At 38.1% G+C, this 12255-nt stretch overlaps 1 protein-coding gene across 1 annotated transcript in view; it reads left to right on the top strand.

Annotated features, from left to right (window-relative positions):
• Positions 1-12255, top strand: part of LOC104163816 (cyclin-dependent kinase 14) — a gene marked incomplete at its 3' end in the record, with an annotated part of 82622 nt that overhangs the window by 30175 nt on the left and 40192 nt on the right. The window contains exon 4 of the mRNA XM_009702934.1: positions 9239-9318. Within this exon, the coding sequence (XP_009701236.1) occupies positions 9239-9318 (80 nt within the window). The remainder of the gene's footprint in view (positions 1-9238; positions 9319-12255) is intronic.

The following is a 12255-nucleotide window of genomic DNA, read 5'->3' as shown; positions in this document are numbered from 1 at the left end:
CTGCTGAGAAATGAATAATTCCCATATTACACAGCACCATCCAGATTCAGCACCTCTAGTCCAGACTTCTGTTTCTTGAACTAGAGAAACAGTTGAATTACTTCACAGCAGGAAGAGGTTGTATTTTAAGAACAGGGGGAACAGTACAGGGGCTATCTGCTATTTCAAAAGTAGTTGTTGGTTGAGGTAATGTAGCCCTGTTACCCCTTCCATCCCATGAGAAATTGAGGAATCTCTGGCCTAGGTGGTATCCCCCAAAGAAGAAGGAGCATCACTGCTATGACGTATTCTTGGGGAAGATAGACGGACGGAGGGGCGAATAGGTGGTCCAACAATGGCTCTGGCCATTCCATGACAGCCTGACTTTGCTGCTGCTTTTCTGTCGGATTGGCTCTGACTGTTTATAGCTTTATCTAAAATGCTACAGGAATAGATACAGAAATTTTTCTAGCACCTGATATAGGTAGCCAAGCCAGGACAGGTACATAGGATGAGACTGAGATATACATTGCTGTGTTCCCCTGGCTACAGGCTCAGTGGGAAGAAAAATGAGCAAAATGGGTCAAAAGAGGGCTATTTGTTTTGGCATGTGCCCAGTTTGACTGCTGAAGGATTAAGCCCTCATGCCACACTGCAGAACGGAGACATGACGTCTATTTGGAAAAGCTGGTAATACCTACACAACAAGTGCATTATGGTAAAAATGGTTGAGAATTAGGGATTCTCAAACAACTTTAATACTTGGTTTTCTCATTTTGCCAAAATGTTTCTGAGATGTGTCCTTAGCTGTAGTTGAAGATGGAGAATTTAAAATCAGACTGAGTTGTTTTGAATGACGCTTTTGTACTCAGAATTATTGTGCTTGATATTTATGACCAGCTGCATGTGGCAAATAGTGGGGTTTGTTTTTTTTTTAATGCATTTCCTGAGATGTATTTCAGCTTTTTAAATTATTTCCCCTGGAATGGAAATAAAAGTTCCATTCCCTGGATGGAATAAAAAAATTGTGATCTTAGTTTATTATTTGGAAGGACTAAAAGATACATACCTGCCTCCAAACACAGAAAATCTGTCATTCCTTTCTTAAAATGTAAAGTAATGTGTGCAGTAACTTGCTTTCAGGGCAAGCCTGGCTTTTTACAGATTGGAGCAGGATCAGTGGTACCAAGCCCTTGCCTTCCTATCAACTCCATTACTTTTCTGTCTATTTAAGTATTTGTGGTAGTATCGCAGGAAAGTGAAACAAAGTAGGCTATATCCTCCTAGTGGATGATGGATTTCTCTTTCTGTAGTCAGATAAAAGTGATGCCCTGGGGTGAGGAAGCAGCAGAGTGAATGGGACTGTGTTACTGAGGAAAGTGAAGCAGTATTCTCTTAGGCTGGGCTTTTTTGTTTATTGGAGAAATAGCCAAGCAGCTATTTGTTTCTGGCTGATGATTGCATCAATAAGCAAATTGGTTTGGTTTCACATGTTGCACATCAGACATGTGTAATGAAACTCATCTTGGCATGTTCACTTTCTGCTTTCATTCAGGTTAGATTCGCCCATTACTTTGTTGTATAAAATCCTAAGAGACTGCTTACTGTGTGAAATTCAGATCACTAGTGATTTCTGCTTTTTTTTTAAATGTAAAATTTTAGAGAAGTAGGCCTAGTAATTTACTGATTACACTGTAAAAAATGATGCAAGTTCCATTAACTCTTTGTTTGGCTAACACTTTGAACATTTGCCATACAACAGGTGTAAAGCAATAGGTGCCTTTCGAATTCCTGTATCATTTCATTGTGTGGTTGAGCTGAAGAAGTGCTGGCTGGCTGTGTATCGACACATATATCTTCCTGCTGCCATTGACCTTCTTCCCTCTTGAGCTTGATTATAAATTTACCTGAATGTACAGCAATGGGATCTGGCTTGATCTGTGGCACATATATGTCGATGTGAGTTATGAGAGACTGGAGATGAAGCTGGTGACAGCAGAAGGGAGCTGCTGCCAACCAGAACCCCTTACAAAGTAGTGTGGAGGCCTTGCATCCCCGCACTGGGAACTTTGCATATTGCACTTAAGGGAAAAACCTGTGCTTTTGGCAATATTACGAGTTGGCATGGTTTCTGTCCTCTCCTCCCACTGTGTTCAATTGCCCTTCAAGGCAAAGAATTAAAAAAGATTACCTTGGTTAAAGCGATGTGATCTGTGACTGCTGCTTGCACAGCATGTGTCTGTGGTTTGAGAGGAAAGCCAACGGTGTCTCCACTGCTTCTGCACTGCTGTGGTCTCGATCTGCTTCCAGCCTGGCCATGTGATTTTTAGTGTACCTTTACTTTTTTTGGCACCTTTACTAAGTTGCATGTGCTCAAAGTATTGCAAAAATGTGTAGAATTTGTAATAGAGAGCTCAATCAACACATTTTTGCCTAATTTCCCTACCACAAAATTACATCATTTCAATTGTTCCCTAATAAAATGCTTGTCCTAATAAATTCTGGTCCCTATCCCTTTTAACTATTAATATGAGAAATTGGTAGAGGATGGAGCAGAGGACAATAGAAGCTGATGTTGTCAAGAGGAGCTCAAAGGCTGCAGAAGTGGGGCAGTCCTTCAGTCAAAGGACCTCTCCCATCTCTGAAATCTGAATTTTCTGTGTTCGAGGTGATTCCAACATGTACTCAAAGATAAAAGGTATTTTTTCAGGTAGCCAGGGCATTTTACATTTCTCTCTATCAAAGGCTGTACCTTTTACTGTTCACCTGGAAATCAATAGAGAGTTCATGGTATAAAGTGTGGATCTTGGAGAGAAATCGTGCTCAGGAGGCAGGCATCATGCTCTTCTGCACCAGCTGCAGTTTCCATGGCGTGTTATTCTTGGGGCTGCAGGGAATATTTGAATGATCAGTGGGAACTACCTGTATTTGTTGTTGGTATGATGTATTGTAGTATGTATTATGAATATATAGCTGACCATCATATTTCATATATATCTTTGTGGATGGCTGCTCCCAAGAAAAAGGATGACTTAAGTATTTTGATTTTTATATTTATGATGCTGAAACCTTCACTGAGGATGACTGACAGGACTAACTGCTGTTCTGACTTTTTTTTAAGTTGCAGAATTTCTTTTACTTGTCATGAAACCTCCGTGACTCTTTCATTGTCTTTTGTTTTATGTGCAATCTATTGCAAGTGCCATAGGCTTTGGATGGCCTGAATGTCGCTTTTTAGTCATTCCCCTAGCTTTACTCCATAGCCATGTGAGGTGGTATGTTTACCTACTCCCTAATATGTTTCATGTGCAACAGTCCAGTTCACAGGTAATATTTTCTTCATGTTTTTGCCAGTTTGTTTAGATGGAATATTTCAAAATTGCTCTGATTCATGTTGCCTTAGTGACCTAAACTTTCTGAACCTTTTCTTTTATTTCTTGCAAATTATGTGAAATCAGTGTTCCTCTGCAAATGAAACTCTTTTCATCTGAGGATACCAAATGGCTGGAAAGGCAATATATATTCATGGATTACAAAAAGCACTTTATGATTACCTACTAAAGCTTCCTTTTTTTTTTTTTTTTTTTCTTCTTTTTATCCCCTCATTTTTTTTTTAGCTGATGTGCTTAACAGATTTTTGTAGGCTGCTTTTTACTATGCATTTTAAAGTCATTAAATGGGTTTAGAAAGTGTGTACAAAGATGCTTTAAAAAAAATCTTTAGCATTGTAAATCTTTAGTAAAAACAATAACTTCAGGTTGAACTAGGTGCAAAAATAATGATAACTAGATGTTGAACTAAAATGCCAAATAGTGGAAAAAATTATTAAAGTAGAGTAAGTACTAAAATAAATTACTAAGATTCTAACTAGAAGATGAAGCATTGACTATATTGGACACTTACTGAGTGATTTTCACAGTGTTTAAAAGAAATATTGGGAGATTTTTCCTCTGTGGTTGTATATATAAAGAGAACATTACACTCTGTATATTGTGCTTCAGCCTGCAAACGGTTTACAGAGATGGCTTAGGTTATTATCTCTCATAACAGGGGACAAAACTGAGGAAAGAAAATCTATTACATTACTCACCCAGGATTGCACAGGAAAATGTGGTAGAAAAACTAGGATAGAACATAGTTATATTGGATACAGGTGCTAAAAATTACTGGATTGTAATTTGTTGGCACTGACCCATATGTGCATGGTTGGAATTATAGAACAAACGCTGAAGTAATTTGCCAAGTAAGTGCCATTATGCACCAATGTATTTTTGAGTTAGCCGTGAAACAGCATCTCTCAGAAGATCCCCTGTGTCTGTCAGTGTGCGGAGTTGTAAGAGGCCACTTACAAGTGATACCACTATGTTTGTCTTCAAATTCTCTTTATGTGAAAACCAGTTCTTTATTTGAACATCAGTGAGGTATATGGAGGAGGACCGGTGCTGCGCATTGCTCTCGCTGCTGCCAGTCCCAGGTGATTTGCTTTCAGCAGGTGTAGGGCAAGTGCAGCCCCTGTGCTTAGATGAGCAGCTGATTAGTTTGAACTGAATGATGTGGGCTGGGAGGTAGGGACAAGGGACCTGGAGGTAAATGCTCTGATGCTGTTCGCCTGCTCCTGTTCGAGTGGGGGCTGCCACATTGTTTGTATGAGACTGCCTTGACTCCTGTGAAGAACAGGATCCCTGATTTCCGGTGGCAACACTAATTAATAATTTAAATCCTTCATCTCTCTTGAAACTCTTTGATCTTCTGTTTTTCAGCCCTAATAAACATCAGCATTATGAAGTGTCTTTAATCCACTGGCTGCTTCTAAAACAAGATAATTTTTGTTTAGGATGGAGGTTAAAAGATGGTGGGAGTCAAAAAGAGAAATTGAGAGGCCGTGTTAGGCCCTTGAGTATTTGCACTGTAAGGCTTTAGTGGGACTGTAAGTGGGTTTTGTAAACTACAAACGTAAGTACTTTTCAGTAAGGGAAATATAATATAAACCATGTTTGCACTGAACTGTCTTTTATGATAATGATATAAAGAAGTGTTTCCCGCAATGTGGAATTAGTTACTCGTTGGTAGAATAATCAGAGGTGACTAAACCTACAGTGAACTTGCCTCTGTCAGGTTTCTTCAAAGGAAAATTCTGGCAGAGCCTGGTTTCATTAGGCCACCATGGTCTGTTTGGGGTTTTAGATGTCTGTTTGTGATATTAATATCACTACAGAGTAGATCCAATTAGATATTCTCAGGGTTTGATCATCAAACTTTGAGCTTTTTGTGTAAATGAACATTTAACAATTGAGAGTTACTTTTTTTCGTAGGAATTATTTTCTTGAAATGTCTATCACAAATAAGAGCATCGCCCCAGTACCATCTACTGATTTTTCTTTGCAGAAATGTTCCCAAGCTTAGCACTTGCTCGAGTTACAAACTCAGCCTTAACTCCAGCCAGTGGTAAAACTCTATGTTAAATAAACAGATTGAAATCAGAGTGGCAGATTTTACGTTAATTGGCTGTTTTAAATGTGTTATATTTAGAACATTTATTGTATCTAAATATAACTGAAGAACTTGAGAAAATAGTGTTATTGTACCCCTTTGTTCTCTATGTGGCATCATCGGCATTATCCCCAGTGAAGCCAATTAAGTCATCAGTTACTTTATATTCATCAGTATTATATGTTGTTAATGATGCATTTGAGCATTAAATAATTTCTAATCTTCTCTACTTTCTCATAAATGGTCATTTTTATAAATTCATTTATTTTGGTAATGCTGATATGTGCTGTTTTAGAAAAGGCAGAATGACACATTATATTAGCATTTTTTGTAATATCTGGCTCATTTGTATTTTTTATAATATAAAAACTTTTACTGTATGCCACATAAACCAATTTGGACTCATTTTACTTTTGCCTACATTGCATATAAAATCTGAAATTTATTAGAAGAGATTGTGTAACATTAAAAGGCTGAATTTCTATAAATTGGAAAACTGTCCATCAGCTGCTGGTGATTTGCCTAAGGTAAAGTAACTTTGTGTGATAATTAGAGAGGCTTCAGGACTTCTGTCCTTTCTCTGAAGACACTTGGATGAGGGAGAGAAAGAGACAGTGAATTCGTTTAGGAAGGAGGATGACTTTTAAGTTAGAAAATAGGAATTTTATAATCGATATTGTCCTTAATGGAAACTAATGAGGTAGTTGACAGGATGGACATAAGATGATAAGACAGGTGAAATCCTTGACCTAGTTAAGTGTATTGTTTTGAGAAGGTGTGAAATTGTTTACTTTGGACAGTGAGCAAGAGATGGTTTGATGAATCCTAGATGTTAAAAGGGATTGCCTTTTCACTGTCTAAAAGGCTGTCTGCCTGTCAGTTTTTATACTTGTATTTTAAAATAATGAAAATACTGTGCATGCTTTGAAAGTTGTGGAAGACAAATGTGAAGTAATATCTGGGAAGAATTCTGCTAACCTTATCTGATCACTACTGAAGACTGCAAAGACAAGTTCTGATCGGTTGCAGAGGTAATTTTCTCTAGGTCTCTCTTTTTCAATGTTGCTTCTAAGGAAATCGCCACATTATTTTGGCACGCCATCACAAGATTCAGGACATAATTTGATGATATAGCTGGCTTGATCCTGTGGCCCATTGCTTCCCAAGAGGTGGTCTTGGTTCTCCTTCTCATATATTTTCTAGTGGTTTTTGCTTTTGAAATTAGAAAGATGCCTTTATAATTTTTTAAAATATGATTTAGTTATTTTGGAAAGGCAGCCTTCTCCTATTTGAGCTGCCTAAGCTGTGTCACCGTAGGGTCTAGCAGGGATGAGAGCTAAGACAATGGCAGGAGTGTGTGCCAGGGATTTAGCAGGAACAAGGCTATACCCTGAGGTAGCCCTTAGCTCATCTCTGCAGCATTATCTAACTGCACCCTGAGATTGCATCAGTGGGAGAATAGTTGAAGGATGTGAATATATGCACCTTTCTCTTTCAGTTGATGGTACTTCATCATTTCTCACATCTCCAGTTTTATATGCTCCTGTTCGTAGAAAATGAGCTGAAAAAAGGTTTTAATGACTGGACGGTAGATGAGAATAAGGAGGCTGTTTTATTCTGGAAGTTATAGATTGATATGTTGGAGATAAATAATACTAAAGGGGAGAATGAAATCCCAGAGGAACACTACCTGAGATTATTCGATCATTTCGATAGTAATAAGAGTTGCCATGAATTCTATCAAGCTGAGGTACCAATGGCAAAGTGGCAATGATAACTAAATAGCATGTGGGTACAGCCCACCTGCTGTGTTTAATTGTGAATTCTTTGAAATGAGTTCCATACTGTTTCTGCTTGTGTTATTTATTACTCTTAATGAATCAATGAAATGTAGAACTTCGGATTAAAAAGAACATAATCTACGCGATGCTGCGTGCTCTTTGCCTGGCTCTCTGGCAAGAGACTCCACATCTCTGTTTCCGTAGTACCCCCTTGATATGCTTTTTTCTGTCGTATTGTGCATTGCCTTCTCTGAACACAGCATCTGTCCTGTTCTTGATCTGCAAAATGATCTTGCTTTTCTTATTTAAATTCCTCCTGCACAGTTATTTTGTCTGTTGTGAATTAATCAAATTATCCAATTATCTAACTTATTTATATGTATGTGATAGGTAGGGTAGTATATTGATGGAAGAACTGAAAACTACACATGTATATGAACCACATGTTTGTCATCACTCTTTCTTCTGCTTTTATTATGGTTTATTCTCCTGTCTGTGCATAACACATGAAGTTACTTGGGGCAAGCTTATCTTTTTTCTGATGCCAAAAGTCCTGTTTAAATCTAAACAAAAATACATGTAAGGCAATTATAAGGAGAAATCCAGATGATCCAATGGGTAAAGCTGATAATTATCTTTCAATAGTGACTAGCGGCCTGAGATTTGAACTAGTGCCAGCCTGAAGTATTATGAATAGTTGGAAGGTGATGAATAAGCCATCTTTTGATAACCAGGGTTTCTTAAGTTGCTCAGAGTCGTTACGCAATGCTATGTATAGGGCTAATGAGATTCTGGCAATTGTAGAAGAACAATAATCAGAAGAAACAAGATGGTAGCCATCCTGTCACTTAAGTAATCTAACTGCAAAAATTAAAAGCCTGAGGGAGAAGATGAATTCAGACTTGGTAGTTGTCTGTATCATCTTGCTTAGAAAAATGAATACATCTTCTAGGGCCCAGTACAATAGGGAATTGCCTCCATGACTATAGGAGTGTGAAAGCTCCAATGCTTCCTTGGGCTTTGTGGCTGTAAAGGCTTATTTTGCTTTTACAGAAAGAAATTGCAATAATGATAATAATTTTTATTTTTATTTTTTTTTTGCAACTGTATTATACCTTTTTGGTAATCTGTCCTCTCTATTGCGTGTCATATCTGGGGACTCTTAAAGTTTCAGAGTATGAGTTTGTTCTTGAAGAGGGTAATCGATATTGGGTTTTATCTTTCATTCATTTTTTTTGAAATTTAGTTTGGATAAACTGAACCAATGGACTTTTTTTGCAAGACCTTGAATGTGATTCATGTGTGGTAAAATTTTGAATGCTAGAAGTGAAACCAGCCAAACAGATTTTAAACTAGAGTGACCTGTTGTGAAGTTTTGTCCCTTGGAGCACAAAATATTTTTAATCTTACAAATGAGAGTCATTATAGCCTAAAACTAGTCTGGGCCATGTAGTCAAGAATGTACGTTAGAAACAATCCTGCCCTAACAGGAAATGGCCAGAATAATCTAAAAACTGTTTCCCAACTCAAACTTCTGTAGCTTTTTGAGGGTGATAATTATGGGTGTGATATGGTGGGAAGGAGGCAATCAGTATAAATACAGATATACTGCAAGTGGCGTGATTGATGAAAATCATATGCCTTTTTCTTTGAACAATTTGATTAAATAAAGGACAGATACTTTAAAACCATATTTTACAATGTGATACTTCTTAACAAAGCTTCAGTTTAGTGCTGTGATGGAAAGGAAATAGACTGACTCACAGAAAACTGAGATCATTTCTTGGATTGCATCTGAGTGTGAAAATATAAAGTTGACATTATGGAAGCTGTGAAGTGCTTCTTACAGTGCTATAAATGAATCACTGGCATTGACAGGAAGAAATTGAATAAGTACATGATGGGAAACAAGTTCTATTATGAGAAATACTGTTTCTGCTTTAATTTTGTTTTTTATTTCTCCTTTCCCTCCCCTCTTTCCATTTCAGGGTAAATGGAAAGCTGGTGGCATTGAAGGTGATTAGATTACAAGAAGAGGAAGGAACCCCATTTACCGCTATCAGGGAAGGTATGCACTCACATTTAATGATTATACATGGGGTTTTTTTGTAATTACATTGCACTTCTCATTTCTGTGCCATGCTATAGTGAATAGCTTGAAAATTCAAATTACATGGTTATGTTCTCAGTAGAAAGCAACTTTGGTGCTTCAAAACAAAGCCTCTGGTGTGGGAGTTCTTGTTGAAGAATGCAGCACTGCCTCTGCTTTGGCTCCTGTTAGATTTACTATACAAATGAGTACTTAAGCACATGTTTAAGGTGGGTGTGAGAAGTCACTCTGGAAGATGAGGGAACTGTGTTAAGTTGGGCTTCTTCCCTGCAGGCAACACCTAAGATGAAGGTAAATGTCATTTTTCGTATACCTGCGGCACGAAGGAAAGAAAAGCGTTGCGTTTCTTGATGAAACAATGAGAAGATCAGGGAGCAAAAATACAGGTGTCTTAGAAGCTGTGTGTAGTTTGGGACTAGCTTTTGTTTGTTTTTCCTTCCCAATGGACTCTAACTTGCATAGCTTGGGAATGACTCTTATCTAGCACGGCTGGAGACGCTTGTTATGCTTTCTGATCTGCTCCTTTATCCTTCCTTGTCAGCCTCTTATGGTCCCTAGTGACAGCTGCTTTATCTGAGCCTGCCTGTGTTGAGCTCCTTTGCAGAAATTGCTGGATGTGCCTTCTCTGCATGGACCTCCTCTGTTAGAAGGTACTAAAAGTGAGCCTTGGTAGAGAAATAATAAACAATTTACGATCACACTACTGATTCACTTGTCTCTTTAGTTCACTACCAACTTCAGCTAAGACTGTTGTGGCTTTTGAGGGACCTTTTAAAACTGTGCTGACTATCTTGGCATAAATCCCGAGATGGCATGAGCCAGGGAGGTACCAGAATATCAGCCCTTAGAGGGTCCACAGAGTGGCCCTGCGTGGGAGCTGTGCGGCTTCAAGGCCATCACAGCTGCAGTCCCAGCAGCTGCAGCTCCCTTGTCCCTCATTCCTGCCTATGTTCCTGCAGGCGTCCATATGCCGTATGTCTGTCTGTACAATGAGCCCATTTTGGGGTGGACTGGACAAAAAAAATTCATGTTTCACGTGATTGACACCCTGAAATTAGAAGCCTTTAAAGTACTGTGGATTTCTGTCCAAAGGTTGTACATTTTAAAGGGGGCTCTTTCACAAAGGAGGGAAAACCACGGGTGGCCAATTTATGAAGGAATTTCAGCAGTTCTTCTGTATTGCTTTGTTTGAGTAATAATTATTGAATGATCTGACACATTTATTCATAATGATATATATTTGATCTGTGAGCTGTCTGTCCCCGCAGCTGTGCCGTGATAACAAGGTGTGCAGAGGGTTACGAGTGCAACTTTCAATATTTGTAATGCCAAGTTCAAGGCGTAACAGCCTGTGTTTCAAATATGTTTATTGTTCTCCAGGTTTTTAGTTGATATGGTACTGACTTAATAAGAAAATAGTAGATACAGCTTTCTTGTGCCTTTTTTGTGGCACTTAAAAGGTTTTGTAATGTGAGCTTGGTCTAGATGAAAGTTTATAGCATTATAACTGTCAAATACAGTATAATGTGTTTTCCTTCATAAATAGTTCGTTGTGTGAGCTCAGTATAAATAAGTATTCATTAGGAGCAAGAGCAGAGATTTTTTTCACTTGATATTTTAATAAAATTATAAAGGCACACTTGCATGAAAATACTTTTCACACTATCATTGGAGAAGTTTCCTTTTAGCTGTGACTACAGCACTGTGGTTGAAGCCAGTTAAAAATCTGGTACTTTAATATTAGTAGAACAAAGATCTTACTTAGAAAAGCTCTTAAAGTTCTTAATTAATGTAGATTTTTTAAAGTATGCGATATCTCACTGATTTTCATGGGACTATACGCATCTGTTGTATTTCTAAGTACTCATCTGGACTGGGACTAGATCCAAAGAGTATTAGGCTGAGGAGAGGGTTTTTTCTCAGCTTTTGTAAACTCTTGGTTGGGTGAGGTCAAACTCAGGTTATAGGTTGTTTATTTGAGGGGGTGGTTTTTGATAAATGTAATCCTGTCTCCTGGGTAGTGGAACTTCATTCAGATATGTAGGAGCTATTAGTAGAAATAGTCTTATATGTTTTGTATCATGTAGAAATCAGACATCCATGATGTATAAGATGGGAAGGGGAAAAAAATCTGTGTCTAGTTAGACTTTGGCTTTTCTGTTGTTTGTTTTGATTTTGTCAGAAACAAGTATTAGGGCCAGAAAAGGAAGGAAGGCTGTATTGCAAATGTAACTTTCGGAAGGTAATCTCAGTGACGTTGTGCCAGACCTGTATTATTTGACAGTAATGCTACAGCTGTGGACTTCACTAGCAGGACGTGAGGAAGCTGTTGCTTTCCTCTTAGCGTCTAATCCATCTTGGACATGCTGGGCTCTGTAATGCAGCCGTGGCTGCTCTCAGCTACATGGGTGGAAAAAAAAAAAAGAAAAAAAGAAATGCTTGTATAAACTCTTGAAGTTATCTGATAAGTTTGATATGGAAAAACAGTAAGAATGGGAAACTGTGTTAAGCAGATTTTTCTTGATCTCTGTTGGCTGACTGAGGGCTCTAGCCCTATAATTTAGACTGGGACAATTAGAACAAGGACAAATACCGCTGAAGATGAGATCATCTTCTAATTTCAGTTATCTGAGGAGTAGTGTTGCCCTAATAAAAAAAAATGCATGTATGGTATCATGAGCCAGACGTCTGTTGGAGGGCTTTTCTTTCCAAAGTCTTTCACAGTGGAGAAACCAGGCAGGTTTGGACTTTGTCTTGTTCCTTATTTTTAATTTTCCGTCAATGCAAGGCAAATTCAGGCAGAAGTCTAGTTATTTGTATATTGAAACTACTATAAGTAAATCATTTAATGTTTCTCATGGCTCCTTGAGGAAAGCAGTGAGAGAAATTAGCATT

The sequence above is a fragment of the Cariama cristata genome, unplaced genomic scaffold, assembly GCF_000690535.1.
Source record: "Cariama cristata isolate BGI_N322 unplaced genomic scaffold, ASM69053v1 scaffold3386, whole genome shotgun sequence".
NCBI classification, from domain to species: Eukaryota; Metazoa; Chordata; class Aves; order Cariamiformes; family Cariamidae; genus Cariama; species Cariama cristata.
The sequence above is the reverse complement of the archived record's forward strand: the minus strand, read 5'-3'. Positions and strand labels throughout refer to the sequence as shown.